The sequence below is a fragment of the Carassius auratus genome, chromosome 5 (genome assembly GCF_003368295.1).
Source record: "Carassius auratus strain Wakin chromosome 5, ASM336829v1, whole genome shotgun sequence".
Lineage (NCBI taxonomy): Eukaryota > Metazoa > Chordata > Actinopteri > Cypriniformes > Cyprinidae > Carassius > Carassius auratus.
The window spans coordinates 2,528,973-2,553,001 of NC_039247.1; the positions used below are offsets into that span (position 1 = coordinate 2,528,973).

Sequence of the window (24,029 nt, forward strand, 5' to 3'; positions counted from 1 at the left end):
ATCATACTTCCCAGGTATTTTTTCATTAATTTATAGTGCTGTTATGCAGCATCTTATTTGACAAAAACAATTGAAATGTTTTGTTGTACTTTTTTTTTAATAAAATTTGAAAGATGCATCGCATTTTTTATATTAAGTTTACACAATATATTAAAAATTTGTTTTACATTAAGCAACATGAAATCAAAATTGATTATTTAACACGTTTATGGTCTTGCACAATATTCTGATTTAAAAAAAAAAGGGTTACACATTTTTCAAACTAATGTAGAAACTTATTCCTCTGAAACGTTGAAACAGACATCAAGAATAGATTCTATTTTTTATCTCTATCTCCTGCTTGATATTTTCCCATTAAATATTATGTTTCACTAATACCGTACACCAAATCTATCTTGAAAAAATACAAAATATTAAAGATGTAAATGCACATTAAAAATGTAAACGCACAAAAAGTGCATGCTATTCCAAACTAAATTAAAGACTGCATTTCATCAACGTGATGACTTTCTCCTGAAATGACTTTCAGAGGTCATCTATATGCAGAAGTCTTAAAGTTACAGCAGCAAAATCTGAGATTGCATTAAATGGTCATGAAAAACTAAATGATGGATATTTCACTTTAAGATAAGTAGACTTCAGGGAGCAATACAACCCTATGAAGTGCAGAAGGTGTAGAGAAATACAACATCATGGGCTCTGTAAGTGCTGTAATGCTGATCTATAGCGCAGGAGGATGCTTGCATTACCGACGACTGGATTTTACTAATATACTACATAATTGATGAGCACAGATTCATGGCACTGTTCACTAAACAGATATGAACATGCTTAAGCACAAGGTCAAATGTGCCAGTCAACAATGGCGTGAACATTTTTACATTTGTATCTCAATGCAACAATGCATATGTGTCCCTGGAGCACAGGGGGTATATTTGTAGCAATAGCCAAAAATACATTGTATGGGTCAAAATTAATGTTTTTTTTTTAATGCCAAATATCCTTAGGAAGATATTTAGTAATATTCCGGCTGTAAATATATTTAAACTTCACGTTTGATTATTAATATGCATTGCTAAGAACTTCATCTGAACAACTTTAAAGATTTTTTTTCTCAATATTTCGATTTTTTTGCACCGTCAGATTCCAGATTTTAAAATGGTTGGATCTTGGCCAAATATTGTCCGATCCTAACAAACCATGCATCAAAGGAAAGATGATTTATTCAGCTTTCATGATGCATTGATGCTCAATTTTGAAAAACTGACCCATGTGTCTGATTTTGAGGTTACATGTAATTATGAATGATGAAATCTCTTCAAAATTAAAAACAAAAATGAGCTGAAATGTGTTTCTTCATCAGATTTGGAGAAATGGTCAGACGGTGTCCAGTCTCCAGTCTATGAGAATGTAGTCTTCACAACGCTCTAACGTGGCGAGTTTTACACTGACAAACAAAAAACCTTCATATAATATGCATTCATAAATTGATCACAGTAAGACCAGAAGCATATATTAAGAAAGCAACTTAAATACATGGACATTAAGTGCTACATATAGACTCAAAGTCGTTGAATAAGAGTCAATGTCAAGCTCTTGTGCTCAGTATCTGGACGTCCCCGCTGTATCCGTGTCATTGCTTTGTCCTTTTGATGAATCTCACTCTTTTCACCTCCACATCTGTCACCCTCCGTCTCCCCAGACCTTTCATATGATTTTTTTTTCACACACATTACACGCAGAGGACAGACGTGTGTGTGTGTGTGGTGTGTTAACCCACTTTCTCTACAGAGAACGAACATGTGAGATGAAACGCAGCATGGGAGAAAGCTGACATGAGGCGTGAAACTGACCTGCAGAGCGTCGTCTTCTTTGACCGGCTCTTTCTGGGGGAACAGGTCCCGGGCCTGAATGTACTCCAGACTGGGCGGCCCCTCCTCACCCTAAAACACACACACACACACACACACACAAAACACACACACCATCACAAATCAACTTCAGGAAACAAACTGTTCCAATTTAGAACTCTGACTGAACGGGCTGCATTTGAATTTGACCTTTGACCCCACGTCAGCAGAATTCTAAAGTCCCCGTCTTTGGAATGTTCTGTTGCTTGGCAACTGTAAACAACTTTGCTTTGGCCAAATTCTAAAGCATGCTTGCTTAAAGCACTGCAGTTGCAGCTGTCTTCTTTTCTTTACTTATTTAAAAGCATCTTCTTTGTTGACATCAGGTTTATAAATGCTTCTCGTTACCAATTTTGGACATTCCATCATACTTATATGTTACAAAAACAAAATACTGCATTAGCAGAACACGTACACACATGCTACACTGGACTGAAGAATATTAAGTTCAGGACTTTTTCAAATGCAGCAGAAATGTCTGATGACAGGGCTACGTGTTCACCGGCGTCACGCAGTGGATTTAACATTGATCTGAAGGGACCTTGAGCCGCCGTTCACGTCACAGGACGAGGTGAAAGACCTTCGTCTGGCATCAGACACGAGTGAGGAAATCAACACACCTCCCAACAGAGAACACAAGAGCCAGCCCACATGGAGAAAAGCTCTCCAATGCAAACTTCACAGCATGCAACGACGAGATTGCTACAGGAGAGGGGCAGAGTGAAAAACATCTGAGGACCTCCGCTCTGAACTCTGCACGGTTTGCTGATTGAGAAAAGTGGAAGGTTAAACATTATGATGAAAGCCTGAACATCAATGAAAATCTCTCTCTCTCTCTCACACACACACACACACTCACTCTTTCCATTTCATCATGCAGTGGTTCGTTCTGAAGTTGCCACACAGGGCACGTTAAAGTCTGCAGCCAAGTCAAAATGAATTTCCCTTCAGCATCTGGACGAGGTGTTATGAAGGAAAAAGTCATTGCCTTCCTACAAGCTTATGAAAAACTTTACAATAACATGCACAAAAATATATTTAAGAAAGTATTAGGAGCAGCATCATGATACTGGTGCGGTCCAGAGTTATTTTAGTATTTTATATACAGTAAAAGTTTTCATTAATATTTAAATACGATTTTTTTATTTTGTTTTCAAAATAAGATATTTTGTTTTTATTTTCGTTTTGTTTTAACCAATAAAAAATTTCATTTTTATTAGTTAAAATAAAAGTAAAATGCTATTTTTATTTAAAAAAAAAAAAAACTACTATTATTTGTGTTACTATTCGTTTTATTTAAACTATAAAGACTTTTTATTGGCGTTTTGGTGAAACTTAGTAACAGATATAAAACTAAATGTAATAAATTTAACTAAACTAAATGTAAATCAATGTATTTGAACTAGACTGAAATGTATTTAACACATCAATCATGGAAATACTTTTTAAATAACTCTTAGCATTAAACTCAATTAATTTTTTTTTACCATTTATATACCATAGATTTACAGAGTATACTTTTTTATATTTTAAATAAAATTTTATTTTTATATTTTCTCTTAGTTTTAGGAATTTAATTTTAATTAGATCAACATGGGCATTAAATATTACTCTTTATAAAAAAAAAATTATATGCAAAAATATGGGTTACAAATAAAATGTGCCTCCAGTGAAGAATCTGTCTGCACACGACGTGACGAGAGCCGTCCTGGAAATGCAATAAAACCTGCTGAATGACTAAATCATTAAATAAACACTGTTTACATGCGGTTTATATATACACTACATGTATTATATATATTATATATTTCAATTTAAAAATAACAGTAATATTACTAATACTAAACAAAAATATAAAAATCACTTAAAATAAAATAAATCTTACTCTTGTAATGTTTCACTGTAAAAATGTATTTATGGAAAATAATAATTAGAATTTTACTTTATAACAGTAAAATGACAATACTTGTATTCATTATAACAATAATTCCATTATTATTATTATTACTACTATTTCTACTACTAGTACAACTAAATAAATATTAAAATAAAACAAAAAAATACTACTCTTGAAAACAAATTGCTAATTGCTAATATTTGGCCAAAATACTACTCTTGAAGAAAAATAAAATAATAATTTTCATAATTTATTTTAAAGAATGAATTTTTTCATTTTCAAACAATAAATCACATTGATTTTGACAGTAAACCAAAGGGAACCCTTAAACTTCTGTTTTGTTGATAAGTGCTTCTCATTACAAGCATGGCAAGGCGTTTGATGCATGCATTTATTTAATTACAAAAATGTAGTTTTTATACAACTTTATTTGTTAATATGAAATTTTCCAACTGCAGTAAAAAAATAAATAATAATAATAATAATAATAATGGTGATTTTCAGACTTGGTGCCACCAGAGCAATACATTACAGAAATTATATAATTAGAAATAATTAGAGATATATATTTGTATATTCAACACTCAACCCTCCTCAAACAGACCCAGGACGGCCTTGAGGAGGATATCTGACTCTCCTGATGAGGATCGGCTGCAGACGCGCTATAAAAAGCTCCGAGTGACACAGAGATCTTCAAACAGCACACAGACACACCTCTGACTCCTTAAGCAAGTTACAGGACAGAAATAGGACAGAAACAAGGCCCAAACTGAGAGGAAGACGCAAGCAGAAGCCACACATACCAGAAGTGATGAGCAAAGTAGAAAGTAAGAAACAGTGAGGCTTGAAATCTTCTTGAAACGCAAAAACAAACGTTCAGCCCATGCAGGACACTTCAATGTTGTTATTAAAATATTTGTGGAAATTGAAATAAAGCTGAAATAAATATAAAAAAATAACACACACACATATACTGTATAGTTGTTTTTTGTCTCTAATAATTAGATATAGTTAAGGTTTAAGTACTAAAATTACTGAAAATAAAATTTTAAATAAAGCTATATATATATAAAAAACAAGAAAAATAAACTAACAAAACAATGACAAAAGCACATAAAATTACTAAAATTTAAATGCAATAAATTGTAATTAATAATTGTAATTATTATTATTAATATTAAGCATATAAAAATAATATGAATAACACTAAAAGTAATAATAAAGGTGAGAAAAATATGCTTAAACGTATTCGTTTTATATTTAATTTACTATATATATATATATTTATATATATATATATATATGTGTGTGTGTGTGTGTGTGTGTGTGTGTGTGTGTGTGTGTGTGTGTGTGTGCGCGTGTATGTATACAAGGATAACAGAACTTAAAAACTCACGGCAGATTATGATTTCCATTATAATGAAAAGCAAAAGCATGTGAAATAAAGCTTTTGTAGGAAGAAACATTTTTTTCTCATTATATTTTATACAAAAAAATAATTCCAGAAGACATGAATTGTACATATTTTATGTATTGAATTTATTTTCTATGCATTTAATCTATATGTCATTCTTTGTTTATTAATATATATTGACAGTAGTTGGTAAAAAACTAAGTGTAGATTATGAAATGCAAGGCCAAACGATGAAGCAATCACCTATATGTGCATAAAGGACATTTTAGGATCAAAAAAGATGTTAAACACCTGTCAGAAGAGCATCTCTGCTGTAAGACGATACCTTTGGCCAGTTTACAAGAAACAATGTTCTTGTGTCAAAAGATGGTTTCTGTCTCTTCAGGTGAGGTCAGGTGACCCTCAGACCAATTATCCGGTCACTTTGAGACAGCGGTACGAAAAATGTCCCGTGTCAGGCTTTGAGTCTCTGGGATCTCGTCCCGCTCGATCCCACACTTTATCTCATTTGTGTGCCGCGCTGGAAATAGAGTAACAAGACGAAGCCCTTGCTAATGCATTAACAACACACTCCACAGTAACACTCAGCCACAACAGCTTCACTGTTCAATAAACAGACTAATATTTTACAAATAAGATTAGGTACTAACATTACTAAACTAAAACTGAAAAAAAAAAAACTATAAAATAATAATAGAAATGACAAAAATACATACTATTATTTTACAAAATTGTTTAAATAAATACTAAAAAATAATAAAAAGCACATAGAACAAATTTGTATGATCTGAAATGAAGCTTAAATATAAAAATATATAATACTAATTATAAATGCATATTAAATAAGAAAATGACAAAAGCAGATGGAAAAAAATGACAAAAATCAAATAAAATTGCTTTAAAGTAAAAAATAATAAAAATGACAAAAGCACAAAAGTAACAAAAAATCAGAAATTTAAATAAAGCTTAAATAGCAAATACATATAAGATGAAAAAAATAAATAAAAAACATTTATCAACAATGTATATAAAACCATAAAAAAATTACTAAAACTGAAAAATTAAATAAGGAAAAATGTAATAATAAAAATGACAAAAACACGTAAGTAGAACAAAACATTTTTGGTAATTGAGATATGGCTAAAAGAAAATATAAATATTAAATGAAAAACATAAGAAAAAATAAATTAGAAATGTATATAAAATAATAAAAATGCAAAAGCACATAAAATTACTAAAATAAAAATTAAAACAAAGCTTTATAGAAAAATAATACAAAAAAATACAAAAGCACATAAGCAGAAAAAGATGGTAAATGAAATAAGGCTGAAATAAATAAAATATCACATTAAAAAAATTTATGTAAAATAATAAAAGTACAAGAAAATTCCTAAAATAAAATATAAAAAGTCTAAAAAATGAAAATACATCTCATTTGGAAAATACAAAATATGAAGAAAACTACATCAGTATGTAAATAAAACTAAAAGACGACAGATGCTTCACGTGATTTGATTATTTTAGGTCATATCTCATCACACGGTCCAGCTCTAGTTCTCTGTTGGGTTTCAGGTCGGCCACAGGAGGACGGGAACATGAATTAAATCATTCAAAGAGGTTTTGGGATGGGACAGCTAATGGTTTCATTCATTAAAACAATCATCATCTTCTGTAATCCAGTGAGAGTTCGATGGACTGGAGATTATTACAGCCTTTCAGATTAAAACGCAAAAGCAATTCAGTCTCTGATTTATCATAATTTACAAATTATTTAATTATTAATAATAATAATAATAATAATAATAATAATAATAATAATAATAAATAATGCAAAAACAATGAAATTATTAAATGTATTTTTAATGGAATTTAATTTATTCCTTTATTTAATTTTAAAACCTACAGTATTTTTTACAGTAAATTGAAGTTTTAATTTAGCTGTAAATCTAATCAGAACAATTAAATGTATTTAATAAATCAACACTCAAATAAAAACAGTTGTGTAGAAACATTTAAATCAACTTTATATCAACTTTTTAATTATATAAAAATGTTTTTACTCTGATTCACTGTTGAAATATTAACAATTAAATAGCGGATGTAATATAAAAAATTATGACAGATTTATTAAAAATATTACATTATATATTGAACACTTATCACATGTTGTTTTTACAGTAATGCTATTTTTATAGTTATTTTATAACAGATATTTTTACTGTAAATTTGAAAAAAGTCGTTATATACTAAATGCCAATCACATATGCAATTTTTATAGTTATTTGTTGGTTTAGTTATTTTATAATGTTTTCCAAAACTATTTTATTATTGTCATTATTGACGACAATTTTAAAAATTAAAACACTTTTTATATTAAACACCCATTGCATGCATTATTTTGTTTCATTTTAAAAATAGTTAATTAGATATGAAATTAAAATAGTTATTTTCTTTTAGAAATAAACAAATAAAATGCTTTATAAAACACACTAATAATGAAGACAATTTCTGTGCATCGTTAATTACAAAGGTCTAAATCAGCCGAGAAACGATCTGTGAAAGCTCAGAGAGGCGAGGGAGCTGCTTGCTTTCTCTCGCTGATAATAAATATTTCAGAAGCAGGAATATGTTATTTATGAGCTCATGCACGATGATGAAGATCAGCTCGTCTTAAATCAAACGTGATCTGCACGAGATCTCAGCATCAATGCACATGCTGATATATTAAAGCACAGCAGTCTGATTCTATACTAATGCAAAGGATCCCATTATCAGCCTGCATTAGACTAATCCACTACATTACATGGTGCAATAAATGTTTACTGGGATTATTAAATCAATTTAATCGTTTACAAAAGCATCTTTTATTATATTGACGTTCACTTGGTGTGCCAGAAACACGCCCTAAACATAGAAAGAAATTATATATGAACTTTTTGGTTGGCCTTACTGCTTTACTTGGTGTTATTTTACTATAGCAATATAAAAGACAGCCATATTCTTGGAGTAATATCTGATGTTTTCGTAATTTAAAATAAAAATAAAAAATTGGTTGCATGCTTTGTCATTTTTATATTTTATATAAATGTATATTGTGTGTATATTTTAGTTTTAATGTTTTTTTATTTCTAAGATTGCATTAATTTAGTACTTTAAGATATACTAAAAATGTTAAATATTGTTTTGGCAACTAGCTTAAAATGTTATTTTCATATATTTGAAATTGTTTCAAATAATGATTTTTTTTTGTATGTTTTTAACCCTTATGGTGCAAAGTTTATATGCATGTAAATGTAAAAATACTATTTTACAATTTAAAAAAAATTATATAATAATAATAGTTCAATATTTATTTATAGTTTCATATTTTAATGTGGATAAACCAAAAAAAAAAAAAACATGATCCATCATTTAGTTCTATTTTATTAATTTTGTTGCATGCTCATGCTATATATATTTATTTATATATGTCTTTTTAGTTTTAGAATTGTATTAATTTTTATTTATTAGATTTAGTTAAGTACTTTAAGTTAAACTAAAAATCTGAAATATTGCTTCGGCAACCAGCTTAAATAAAACGTTGTTTTTGTACATTCTATTGAAAATTATTTTGTTCCAAATAATGATTTTGTATTGTTTTTATGGTTTTAACCCTGACAGTGCAATGTTTATATGCATGTAAAAATACATTTTTAGAATTGTAAAAAATTAATAACAAATATTTTTGTTTCCATATTTTATTCATAGTTTAATTTAAATGTGTATAAACCTTCCATTAAAATTTTTTAACATTCTCTCAACACTCTAGTAGAGAGTTATGCACGAGATAATATATTATAACTTAATACAAAATATAAAATGCTTGATATACTAAATACATACAACATTTTTATAACCACTTGTTATATTTTTTTAGTTCATAAAACAATTTCCTAATAATTGTCTTTGCTGGAAAATTGACAAAATGGTTTATGTACTGAAAACCCATCACGTTACTTTTATAGTTGTTTATATTATTTTTACAGTTATTTTGTAATAGTTTAAAATGTTATAATAAAATATGAGAATCAAATTAAAAAACGAATACAATACTAAACCCCAATATTATAATTAATAACATCGTTGCCAATGTGATGACCATTATACTAATGAATAACAATCATATAATATTTTCCTTATTACAAATTACTAATCAAAATATTATATTAATATAACAATACATATATATCAAATATAATACAGTAATTAAAATAATCATAATATTATACAGTTTATAATTAATTTAATTACATTTTCTTATTTTCGTTTTCTATTTATATTAGTAGGCTTATATATTATTATTATTATTATTATTATTATTATATGTTATGCTATATAATAATAATTATCATTATTATTGTAATTATTATGCATACTTTTTATACCAAAATAATGATTAAAATAATATTTTCGATTAAATAGCATAACACTAAACATAAATAAATTATAATGATTATAATTTGCATAATAAAAATTTATTTCAATTATATTTATTATTTCTATTTTCTTTTGCTTGTTGTTTTTTAAATATTTAGTTTATTATGCTTTATAATATTTTTATTTTTGTAATCTTTGTAATTTAGCATAATGTTATACTATTAGAACATAACAATAATCAAATATAATAATAATATAATTATTTAATATACTTATTTTTAATATTACTATTATTTACTAAAATATTAAACAACAACAATAATCATAATAATAATAATAAGCATATTATACTATAATATATTATACAAATATGTCTTAAGCTTACTGTTGTTTTTATTATTTAGTATAATAATAATAATATGTAACAATTCTTAAGTACTATACAATATCATATAGGAAGTGAAGTGAAGTGAAGTGACATTCAGCCAAGTATGGTGACCCATACTCAGAATTTGTGCTCTGCATTTAACCCATCCGAAATGCACACACACAGAGCAGTGAACACACACACACTGTGAACACACACCTGGAGCAGTGGGCAGCCATTTATGCTGCTGCGCCCGGGGAGCAGTTGGGGGTTCGATGCCTTGCTCAAGGACACCTAAGTCGTGGTATTGAAGGTGGAGAGAGCTGTTCATGCACTCCCCCCACCTACAATTCAGTCCGGCCCGAGACTAGAACTCACAACCTTTCGATTGGGAGTCCGACACTCTAACCATTAGGCCACGACTTCCCTTAAAAATATAGGATATAATATAATAAATAATAACAAAAACATTGTTATTATAATACCAAACCTTTCAAACTTTCAGAATAAACACAATCTAGAAAAACAAAAGAGCTGTAAATATTCCTAATATTACACTCCTCTCTCGGTCACAGATCAAAGATCCTGCTGCGCTCACACACACACACACGTTTGTTTGTTTTTGTGTAAAGTGTGTTCATCCCATAGGTGTAATGGTTTTTATTCTGCAGAAACTGTATATTCTATGTCCCTTCACCAACCCTACACCTAACCCTAACCCTCACAGGAAACTTTGTGCATTTTTACTTTCTCAAAAAAACTCATTCTGTATGATTTATAAGTGTTTTGAAAAATGGGGACATGGGTTATGTCCTCATAAGTCACCCTCTCCTTGTAATACCTGTGTCATACCCATGTCATTATACAGAGTTGTGTCCTGATATGTCACAAAAACAAGAGCACACACACACACACACACACACACACACACTTACGAAGCAGTTGAGCATTGAGCAGGAGACGCGGTTGGTCCGGCTCATGGTGTGCGGAGGGAGGGTGCAGATGTCCAGGAGACATGCACTTGGATGAGAACCGCCTCCAAAGCATTTGGCAAAACCATCCTTCCCCTCGGCCGAGACGTTTCACCTCACACACACACACACACACACACACTTCCTGTCGCTCAGAATATTCCAGAAGAGAGACGGAGGAGAGAGATGGACAGACACTGGTTCACACAGAGATGGAGAATCAGACGGGGTCTTGGCTGATGCTAAGCTCCGCCCCCTGTGCACTGCATCACCCTCACGTGCACGCTCTCACTCGCCCGCTCGCTCTCTCTCTCTCTCTCTTTATTATGGCGTTCACCCTTCACTGAGATCTCATCTGTACCAGCCCGCACACACACACACACACACACACACACACACACAGGATCCTGCTCCTCAGACGATAGATCAAGTAAATGTTAACTGAAAATAAATATATTTCAGCGAGCTGCCATGGCAATATTTCTCATTTGAATTTATTTAACCTTGACGTACTAAAATAAATAAAAACTGGAATTGAAATAAATATTAATAAACTACGTGACCTACTAAAAGGGACAAAACAAAGCAACAGAATTACTTTAAAACTGAAATGAAAACAAAATGTTAATATAAAAACTGATTCAAAATATTAATAAACTGTAGTTGTATTGTCACTATAGAAAACAGGACTGATTCCTACTCATTCCATGACAACATGTGTTTAATATATTCAATTAAATATTTAACTAAAATAAAATCTGACGCAAAATAAAAATGAATAAAAACTAGACGCATTAAAAATAACAAAGTCTACTAAAAATGACACACAAAATTACTAAAACTTTAACCAATTAAAATATTCTCTTTTTTTTTTTTAAATCCTTTAAAATAAAAATATATTTACAAATGCATTTATTTTATCAATTTGCTACATAAATGCATGTAGTTACATTTATGCATTTTTCTTTATTAAATATTTTATAAATTATAAATTTTTATATTTAATTTTACATGTAATTCATAAAATGTTTTATTGTGTTACAGTTTATTTAAAAATGCATGTCTTTGGCACATAATGTATACATCTCAATCAGTTTAATCGGGAATCAAACCCATGACCGTAAACTACAGCTATTTATATTTTTAAAATAAATTTTCAAATCTATTTTATTTAGTATTAAATAAATTAATCTGTCAATTATTTCCTCATTTAATCAGATTTAAAAACGCGGCTGCAGTGTGTGTGGATGCATCAGCGTGCTTCAGTCACGACGGGTGAGAGACACTGACACACACACACAGAGAGAGAGAGAGAGAGAGAGAGACACTGACACACACAGAGAGAGAGAGAGAGAGAGAGAGAGAGAGAGACACTGACACACACAGAGAGAGAGAGAGAGAGAGAGAGAGAGACACTGACACACACACACAGAGAGAGAGAGAGAGGGGATCCGCAGCAGCAGTGACACAGCATTCTTCAGCATCTCCTCCTCCTCCTCTCCACTGTAACACACTGAGAGACACTCGCTCTGCAGTTTCCCAGCATGCATTGTTCTCTGCACTAAAGGACGTGCTGTACCTCGATGTCCGTCTCTAGAAGAGACTCCAAAACGCTCGGAGCGTGAGGAACGTGCCGCGACTCCAAAATAACATCATCCATGGCATTATTATTATATATATATTTTTTCCAGGTTATCTTTTAATTCATTTTATTCTCTTATGTATGCATTTTGTTTTATAAATCTCTTAATTTTTTCTTTCTTTTTTATTTATTTGTATTTTGAGGACAACTTTTACTTCATTTTTATTATAATATAAAATAGTCATAATACATAGTAATTAAATATATACAATAATTGTAAAGAGTGTGTGTGTCTCTCTCTCTCTCTCTCGCTCTCTCTCTATATACACACACACACACACACACACACACAGGATTGCTGGAACTGAGCTGATGGACTGTGATTCACTGCAGACGTGGCCTTATGACTCCATGACACCTATATTTAGGAAAGGAGGACACCCTGCCATAGCATTACTGCCCTTTCAGCAAAACACACACACACACACACACACACACACACACACGTGTCATTCCCCTGAAACCTGATGTGCACGTAACACAAATGCATGACACAGGAGCCTAAAGGAGGACACACTTCAACACACAAATAGCTGACTCTGTTGAACTGCGTGATCCATCAGAAGATGAGTGTCAGGATCATTCATCAGCACACACACACACACACACACACACACACACATCAAATACAACCTTCTGAATAATGCACACAAATCATAACATGCACCAGATTATTAGCAGAATACATCAAAATCATTAGCACCAGAACAGTGCTGAACTGAATGCAAAAAAAACACAGCTAATGTGGAGAGAAATTTGCGATCTTTGGCAATAGAGTGAATGATTGATGTAGAGGAACATCCACTGGTTTCACTTTAAACGGACCATTATTCACAGACAAACACCAGACAAAAGATCCTCGTTGTCGTCTGTGAGTGAATGGGACTGAAATATGACCAGACTGTGTAAATCAATGGTTTTCAGGGTGTGTGAATGAATATTCGGACGCACAGAAACACCTGCTGGAGAACACACCTCTCACGAATGAACTGATCTGGGCTGTGTGTCGAGTTGATCGAGTTCAGAAAACAGCATCCAGATTATCCAAACGAACCGGACTCTGACGTCAAACGAAACCAGGTGCAAAACAAAAGATGCTACACAATAATATTAAAAACGCAGCCGCAACGGGCCAGTGAGAAGCACCGACTGCATCACAGGGCTTCTGCAGAGCTTTTAAAGACTACTTTAAGACATTTAAGACCCTTTTGCATTCTCAGAAAATTACTATTGCATGCAACTACAGGTTAAAACAATAATAAGCAAAAAAAGTATGTCATTTATGATGAGGGAAATACACCGGGACTCTTATTTTGAAATGAATATACTTTACTACTTCTGTCTGCTTATTCAAAAAGATGAAAAACATGAAAACCTAAATACCACAATTTAACAAAAAAAATCATAAATAATAATAATAATAATAATATTTTATGCAAAATGAGAGTCTTTTTCCAAATCATAAACATGCCTGAAATACAGTGGGACTTTTATTTTGAAATGTGTATGCTTTTTTACTTTTATTTGCTTAAAATATGAAAAATATAGGAACAAAAAGAACCTAAAATACCCCCCTCCCCACGAAAAAAAAAGATTGTATGCATATTGTAAGACTTTCAATCATAAACAAGCCAATATCTATACTTTCCATCTGCTCATTCAAAAAGATGAAAGAAACATAAAAAACCTAAATCCACAATTAAAAAAATAATAATACTGTAATATATAAAATAATTATAAAATAATAATAATAATATTTTATGCAAAATGAGGGACTTTTTCCAAATCAGAAACATGCCCGGAAGTACAGTGGGACTTTTATTTTGAAATGTATAGATGTACAATGCTTTATTACTTTTATTTGCGCATTCAAAAATATGAGAAATAAAAGATTGAATGCATATTGTGAGACTTTCAATCATAAACAAGCCAGAAATACACTGAAATATCTATACTTTACTACTTTCCATCTGCTCATTCAAAAAGATGAAAAAAAACATGAAAAATACCTTTATCTAAATACCACAATTTAACAAAAAAGAGAGGATTTTATGCATAATGAGGGACTTTTTCCAAATCATAAAGCTGCTCGAAATACAAAGGGACTCTTATTTTGAAATGTATAGACTTTTATGTATAGACTATGTCCAGCTGCTCATTCAAAAATATCAGACATAAAATATGCAATTACAATCATCTAAAACACATTATAATATAAAACCATAATGAAGACATTGTCAATTTGTCAAATGTGCATCATAAGCAAAAATATTCAGTGATTGTGAAACTGCGATCCTGTTGGACTTAGACTATGAAATCTGCAGCGCTCGCACTGAAGTGAATAATAACCTTTTGAAGTTTAATAACCACATATTCATGTCGCAGCAACTCTTTTCTATCCTCAAATCTATAGACCTCTCAAAATGAAGACTTTTTTTTATATTATTTAAGATTTTAATGGTCTTAAATTTGACCCACTGAAACTCCGTATCAGGAAAAAAGCGACTACAGCGTTGGACTTCTGGTTCAGTCTCTTGGAGATGAGAACGGTTTCTAGCAAGAGTTTCTGAGCAGCTGCTGACATGAGCTCAGTGCAGAACTGACCCAGCAGTGCTTGGCTTTACTCGTGCACGAACGGCCCCGAGGAAGACGAGCCACAGGCTGTGCTTTGTTTACGGAGAGTGTGTAATGAGCATCCAGAGACGTGTCCACTCGCTCAGACTCAGAGCGCCACATCAGCATGGAAAACCCACGGCTTCACACTCCGCTGCTCTCACAAAGTCTCTTTTAAGTGGGAATGAAACTCAAATCAGGAGCCCAAAAACACAAGACTGGACTGAACTGTCACTCAACAAAACAAGGATGTTCTGATGTTTGATAAACAAGACAAAATACTGGAGGAAGATATCCTTTTTTGATTTGCATGCAACATTCAATGCTCTCTGATTGTGCTTCTTTAAAGGCTTCCTGCTACAACTTAAGACCTTCATTTGTAATAGGAGACTTTTTAAGATTATAAAGCCTAACAAATAAGCTTAAACATTAAGGGGACTCCAGCCAGCTTAAAAGACTCAAGTAAACAATTAACCCTTAAACTAGAACGCACTATTGCAGTTAAAGTGTTTCCAATAAAACTCCAAGTGTTTAAGAGGCGTCAGCGTTCCCCAACCCTTCTTCAAACATGTACACGAAAACATCAAAGAGCTTCACAACATCTGGTAACCCCTGCATGGTAGTTTTACAGGGAAAGTCCACTCTAGAAGAGCAGAAAAGTGACAAAGCACAACGTGATCTAAAGATGGGAAACTCACTACATACAGACTGATCCGCCAATAATGAAAGGACTGTTTCGTAAAGGTGATAGAAGATGTTTTGGCTTGGTAATCCAGCAGGAGAGCATTTGTCTAGCATGCATTGAGCTAAAGAGCAGCTCGGCCTGCAGAGAACACTGTACTGAATGCATGCATAGATTCAAAGTGCACAAAATGCATGTAACACAAAAAAACGTAGGTTTATCCTCAGGTGGCCCTCAGTCCCTAAAAGCCCAGTAAATGATAAAAAGATGCATGGATCCCAAAATATATATATATAATCTCCAGACCCAAAATCAAATAAAAAAGCAAGTTATTGTATTGTGACGCACTCAAACACCCTGAAGACTCACCATTTTCTCAGCAGATGTGCTTTGATTGAGTCTCGGCTACGGCTCTGCCAGCTCTCCCCACCGTGACGGGTCTCACAGCTCACGAGAAACACAATCTGGAAGAAAACAGATCAGAAATCAGCTAAAGACTGTGAGGGGGCACAGTGTAGTGGTGACACTGTACGGTACAAGAAAACCATTCAACACATGAGCATCAGAGAGGTCAGACGGGGTTTAAATCACAATCTGTGTCCATAAATCATCCTAAAGGTGTTTAATGAGGTCATGATGACAGAACTTTACATAGATCAATAAAAAGTTAAAATAAAATTCAAATATATTTCTTAAAATGTCAAAATTTATATAAATATTACAAATATTTGTTTTTTAAAATGCATTTATTTTCTCTTAAAATAAATGCATTTATATCTTGTGTGTGTGCGCGTGTATATATATATAAAATTGTATACATCTATTTATATTGTATTTTGTAAATATATTATTATGTAAATATTATATATTGTGGATATTTCTCACAGTGTAAAATGTTGCATCTAAATATGCAGTATGGTGTGTTTTGCTATAGGACATGACTAAATGCATGTACAAATGAGGTGAAGAGCAAACTGCTTCCTTAAGATCAGTCCAGTCAGCTGAAAAGTTGAACTCTGATCAAACTCTTTCTCAGCAATTTTTTACCATTTGTTGCTCAATCTCCAAATATTGGCAAAATTCAAAAGAAAAGTTGAGTTTAACACATAGTTAAGCAAACAGGTCCGAACACGCACAAATAGGTAAACAAACATGCACTCGGGTTATCAGGCAATAAACTCTGCAGTCCGTCACTGTCAGGAGCTCTAAACACACACACACACAGAGTTTAATCATCCAGCGTAAAGCACTGTGTGTGTGTGTGTTTGTATGTTTGTATGCATACATGAACACACCCAAGGAGTTCCTCCTCTCCTCACCCCACACCGCTCTCACCTGCTGAGACGACCTTGATCTCCAGCTACAAGCCCACTAATAGGATCAGCTTTGATTTACAGGAAAAGGAAAGTGAAAAACTCCACAAGAACACATAACACAACCATGTGTGCGGCACACTTGTTGACTGGGTTTCCTAACAAAAATACGTTCTAAAAATAGATTAAAGTTCACATTAAAGTTATGTATAGAAATGCATACCCAGGCAGTTCAGAAATTATTTTGCAGTATAAGTTGATGAAAATGGCTGTCAGTCAGTAGCACAATAGCTATATCTTTTTGAGGGGGGGGGGGTTCACCCACTCCTGAAGTCTTAATACTTCCTTGTTTGGGTTACATCAAATAAATTGTTGTATCACAGTTGGTTTACTTTTTTTTTTTTTTACTTTAATATTGCTTTTCCCTATCCTAGACTGGGTGGAACGTAACAAGACAATTTTACATTTAATTTAAACATTTTGGCATAAAAATATGAATTGTTAAAAAATTATATTGATGTGGGTCTACTAATATATATATATATATATATATACACACACACAGATACACACACACATTTTTATTAGTAAATATCCAATTTAATTTGTTTTATTATAATTATTATTTTCTATTGTTTTATTTTTTGTTATGTGTATAGTAGCAAAACTTTTTTATAGAAAATTATATTTTAAAAAAAAAGCAAAAACAAAAAAAAAACTTTTTAAGAGAAAAAAAAGGGAAAAAGACTATTTGAAACCTAAACGGCTTACCAATTAAAATTGTCATTCTTATACAGTATCAGAAAAAAAATGTACAAAAGACATCACGTCACCTTAGCTTTTCAAAAGTGTTAGGCAAGTACTATGCACCCCTCAAGGTTAAATAATGTACAAAAGTATACCTTTTGAAAAAGTCCCACCCCAGTGACAGCTTCTGAACTTTTATTTCTGAGAGTGTAGTTTCCAACATGACAGCTCTACTTCAATGCAAGAGGGCAGCCTTTTCCCACAATGCAAGGCTGCTGCAGAGATTCATCAGAAACACACACCCTCACTGCTGCAAACTCTCCCGAGACACGTCAAAGATATCAGAAATACTTCTCCCTCGCCTCACGGCATTACAAAAGAGAAGAGGAACTGTCCGACGCTGAAACACTGTAACATTGTAACAGTTGCTGAACGTTCTAAACTTCCGAAAGCGCGACAAATGTATCGAGCGCAACATTCCACTCGCGCGCAACAGCGTGTCAGTCAACAAACAGCTCCTTCACAGCAGAGACACGACAAAACGAGTCAAGCTCTTACCTGAGCGCCTCTGTGTGCGTGGACACTGACTCCTGAACTCTTCACGCCACGATCACGCCTATCCACGCTCGCCTGAAGGGTTTAGAGGCGAGAAGTGGGCGGGGCTTGTAGTGCGCGAGGCTGCCCGTGAAGTACGTGACAGCGCTGTTCTTGTGCACATACATACTTGCATAGCACACACGTTAACATCACTCTGTGTTCGAAACAAACTTTCAATGCATGCGTGTCCACATAACAGCGTGTGCGCGCATCTATATCAGTAGAGCAACATAAACGCGCCGTGTTTTGTTTGCGTGAAACGCCCCCAAACCCGTGATACTTTTCACAAACACAAGAGTATTCGGACCCTCCTGAGACACCGCCGCTGTCACTCAATGACCTGCAGAAAACTGCAACCGGAAGTCATTTATTGCCTACAAAGGTCGCGTCGTTTACTCATTCAATTCATTAACTATGTGACTTATACACACACACACACACACACACACACACACACACACACACACACACACACACACACACATGCATACATGCATACATATTTTCTACAAAGAAAAAATTGTCACTTTGAAGTACAAAAACTTAAATTTTAAAAAGTACTGTAAAAAAAAAAAAAAGTTTTAAAAAATGTTCACAGTGTACAAGAACACGATTATTATTACTGTATATTGAAAAAAACTACACCTTAATGACAAGGACACAAGGAAACAGTTTAACAGATTATGATCCATTACAATGTCTAAATGTAATTACTAATTAATTGTAAACATTATCAAAACCAACGCTCTATATTTTCCAAACTGGCAAATAAAAATGTTAATAAAAAAAAAAAAAAATCCAAAATCTTCAGTCTCAGTCTTGGAAAGCACAATCTTTGTGGAAAATGTTCTGATATTTGCATTTGCTTCCTGATGACTGGTTATAACATGCAGAAAGCTGACAAAGTAAGAAGACCCTCACAACCCTTATATTTATGAATCAGTGATAATGTGAAGATAAATATTCCTCTTTAATATCAATGTCTATTGCACTTTTTTTTCTAAACAATGTTACACAAACCTCCCCACAGTTTCCAAACACGCCTCCTTTAAACACGGCACAAACACCTTTTATGGCAGTAACACACGCAGAGCAAGCACTAGTTTATGAGAGGACTTCCGTGTGCATCTCACCTGCGAGGTGTGATGATGGAGGAAGTGACAAGAAAGTGAAAGTGGGCTTTCTATGTTTAGCCTTCATTAACTTTCCATTCCTCACAAATGGGACCAGTAGCAGTTCCTGCAGCACTTGGAAAACATTATCTGCTGCCATTATTTCACATGCCTCGAACACAGAGAACATGTTTGTTTTTTTAAATAACTGTGGACACGCGTGTGCGTCTGAACCTGAGGAGTTGCCTCACACTTCCAGAACAGCTAAGCCTTAGATCCGCATTCCCACAGCAGCCAGCGACACACAGGTCCAAACACGCCAGTCCTTATCTGACTTTACACAACACACACCCAAACTACTCCAGATGCATTTCAGAAATACAGCTCAAATAATAGATTGATGTGATGCCCCAAAATATGAATCCACAAAACCCTAACGCGCATGTTGCTGTTCCAGTTTAATGCATAGAAAGCCCTTTATATTGTGAGGGAAAAACATGAAATGCAATACCACAAAGCAGAGATGTGACTTATGCTGCTATGATTTATATACAGTGTAATGCAACATTTATTTCAAGTCCCATAGCTCTCAATCTGGTTTGATTTTTGTCCCCTTGTAGTACCTCTTCTTTAAAAACAATGTGCATTTTTTTTTGTTAACTCACTAACGTTGCTAGTTAATGTTTGTGTTACCATATAGACCTTTTCTCAAATGCATAAATAGCTATAAATGAGATTAAGTGTATTTATACTCAAATACCCCTCATGATTTTGTTAAATAAGTTACTTCCGCACTGGACTACTGTAGTAAACTACTGTAAGAAGGTGAAGTTCAGCACCAACGCTGCTTCAGATCAATCTCTGAGAACATCTGGCAACTAAACAAAGCTGTTGAATCATGCCCATACATTTATCCAGCGATCAGCGAATAAAATCAACTTCCACTGCACAACTGACATCAGATCCTCCATGAAGAAAACACTAGACACAATCTGTTTCCAGGTCAAAACATAGGGGACGATCGATTCAGGCTGACCTCGCTGACCTCTAGACACTTATCAAGCTGAATCTCAATTCAAAGCACAGATACAAGCACTGTCGTCATCAACAGAGCAAACTCAAATCTGCTGTTTGGGAAAATTGGATTTGGCGAGCCTGTGTTTAGCATAGATGACAATCTGATCTCATGTATTTCCCTTCAGATGAAAAGTGCATCTGTGCAGATCTTCTGAACACAAACTGGTGAGAGGGAATAAAAACATCAAAAATAATGATGCATCAGATCTTTTGAGTTTGTTGAGGAGAGATGCGCTAGCAACTGGATTTTGGATTCTCTCCTGGCAGAGAAAGAAATAAGTGAAAAAGACTTGATTTTTAGACCCTGAAGCAGACATGTGTCTGGGTCGGATTTAACCAGATTACAAACCACCTGCCAAAGCTTAAAAATCTGATTTCATGTGTTGTCTTCTCTTATCAGACCAAGTAAATAATATACAAAATAAAGTAAAAAGAGAAAGAGATTTCTGAACCACACCTGGCTGACACCCATCATCTGACACATAAATACCTAGTTTCATGGTTATAATCACAGATTTATAAATAGCTACAAATTTCCCTGTTAAAAATATGTGTTTTTGTGTTTCTATGCAGAACTGAATTTAAATGCCACCGGTATCACTTCTCTATCCCAAGTTTCACATCTACAGTATATTCTCTCTGAGGTTCACCTAAAGCTCAGCAGAAGATATTAACAACGTTTCTAATGTCTCCAGAACACAAGCATTCAATCAGACTCTAAACCCTTCTCTTACATGTCAAAGGTCAGTACGCACAAGTCTGAAAGGGTTTAGTTCTAGTTCACTCTACTTATCATTCCAGAGATACGGAAGAGTAATACATAAACATGTCAAAGTGCAGGAGAAGAGGAAAAAGTATTCCAAATATCTGATTAAACCAGCTGAGACGTGACACGTTTGTGTACAAAACAGGCCATTAAATAGTTCACCAAAAAATAAAACTTGACTGAAAAATGTACAAACTCTCAGATCATCCAAGATCAGGATGAGTTTGTTTCTCCATCAAAATGTAGCACTGCATCAGTGTCTCATCAAAGGATGCTCTGCAGTGAATGGGTGCCGTCAGAATGAGAGCTGATAAAAACATCACAATAATTATATAATATTTCACAAGATGTTCACTGATGGACTATGGTGATGTTTTTATCAGCTATTTAGACTCTCATTCTGACGGCACCCATTCACTTCATTTTTGGGATTTAAAAGAATCTATTAACACAATGAATCATCTTGTTCCCTCCCAGTTAGTCACTAGATAAGCGATGGCACTCCAAACTAAAACATCAGTATTAAACAGGAGATTATGCTGCATTCAAAACGATTATTAAAGCGATCATAAACATGCTGTCACGGCTACAGAGACCTAGATTCAGAGAGCAGTCGTGAAGCTATTTAAAGAGCCGTCTGACCTGTAACATGAGCATGAGCCATCAATTAGACATTTCACCTAAAGCACTGAGACGGATCGCTGAGCTTCCCGGGCTGAGGAACGAGATCGGGATCCGGTGGGGTTGACCAGGAGCCAATCACTGCTGCTCACTGGTACACCTCGCATAATTACAATCGAGCCGAACCAGAGCAATCGTGCTCCATTAGAGACATGAGAAACGCTTTTATGAACAGCGTTCCATTGAGTGCAGGCCACAACTGTCTGTTTCAGATCAAACTGAAGAAAGACAGAAGAAATCCACCAGTAACACAAGGATTTACTCAGAAAGCATTCAGCAGACGCCCTTAACCAGAACATCGCCCGATTGTAATGAACGGATGGCAAGCGAGCACTTTACTATGACATCTGATAGAGAAATAAGTGGTTACTTTCTACAGAAACCCACACTCTTATTATTATAGTAAAACAAACATTGAAGTTAGATCTTTAATTAAAATGAAACTATAAAATGACAATATCTACCATTCATGCATTTCTAGCGCATTATTTGTCCTTTATTACATTTTTTAAAAAAAAACTATTTAATTTATTGAAGAGAGAAGTGCTGATATGGACTTTCGATTTTCTCCTGGTGTATAATAAAATAAGATTAAAAAAACACATCTATATATAAGAATATACTAGGCTTTTTTTTTAATGAGATAACTGAAATGTTAACAATAATATTTTAACCATTTTAATATTTTTATCCAGATTACAAACCAAATCAATTGAAAACTACAAATAATAATAATAAAAATATTTAGCAATATATAATAAAATAATAAATAAAAAAAATAGTAAAAAAAATAAATAATAATAAGTTAATTATATTACAATACAATATATTTTATTTATAATATAAATTAGCAATACCAATATTTTTACTGTGCATGCATTGCATGGGTTTTTCTTTAATACAGAAAAGACCTATAGGCATCTTATATAAGACCAGCAATTCAGATAAAAAAAAAAAGACATTTCGGGAAAATCAAAGCGCTTTATTGCACAACGCTTGTGAATCCATAAAAAACAGTGCATGTGTGTTTGTACTGAAATACTCAATATTTAAACACAGGTCATCGACATACTCTTCAAATTTGACTTTCTGGCAGTTCACCCCAGTCGGTGGTCTTTGATCTGTGTATGTGTGTGTGTGTGTGTGTGTGTGTGTGTGTAGTATGGGTGGAGGGTTTTACAGTCCTGAAACCATCCCAGCTGGTCAATACATCCACATGCAAACACATGTTCGGCAGAAACCGGATAAAAACCACGCTAAATCACGAGTATTTAATTCAAACAACAATCCGCCAAACGTAAACGCAAACGCATTAAAGAATAATCAAGTTAAATAAACAGAAAATGAAATATGATCAAGATACTCACTGTGAAAGAATCAGCTGACACAACGGTGACTCAGTAGAGCCCACTACTTCCGCATTCACTGGCGATGAACTACGCGTCAGCCAATCACGATGGAGCGTGTCTGTAGACTTGACCAATGGCGAGGCGGAACCCGTCCTGTACTAGACGCGCGACAGCCAATGGACGGCCACGGTGGCTTAACGGCTAAAACTACAGGACGCCTGAATGCCGCGAGCACACCCTCATGTGAACCAATCAGGGCGAGGTTGGGGCGTGGGAGGGGGAGGTGAGAGCCAATAGAAAATCACAGCGCGGCACTAGGGGACCACGTGGTTCAGGGAGCGTCGTGCATGTATTTTAAAGCGACAGAAAAAAAAAAAGTTTAAAACCAAACCGGTGTTGCACTGAGTACAATGTGAAACTGTATTAATTGAAGAGAAGACGTTTGACAAAATGTTTAAATAGTCCTAAATAACAT

The 24,029-nt window shown here is 33.5% G+C and overlaps 1 protein-coding gene across 5 annotated transcripts in view; it reads right to left on the minus strand.

Moving 5' to 3' along the window:
- LOC113070737 (myotubularin-related protein 4-like) overlaps positions 1-23,658 on the minus strand; it is a 45,050-nt gene extending 21,392 nt beyond the window's left edge. The window contains exons 1-3 of one of the 5 annotated variants that reach the window (XM_026244185.1): positions 23,573-23,658; positions 16,282-16,376; positions 1,854-1,943 (exon numbers count right to left, since the gene is read on the minus strand). In XM_026244185.1, the coding sequence (XP_026099970.1) occupies positions 1,854-1,943; positions 16,282-16,284 (93 nt within the window). In that variant the 5' untranslated portion in view covers positions 16,285-16,376; positions 23,573-23,658. The other 4 variants (XM_026244176.1, XM_026244193.1, XM_026244161.1 and 1 more) reach the window with 4 other exon arrangements.
- Between the last annotated feature and the right edge of the window lie 371 nt (positions 23,659-24,029).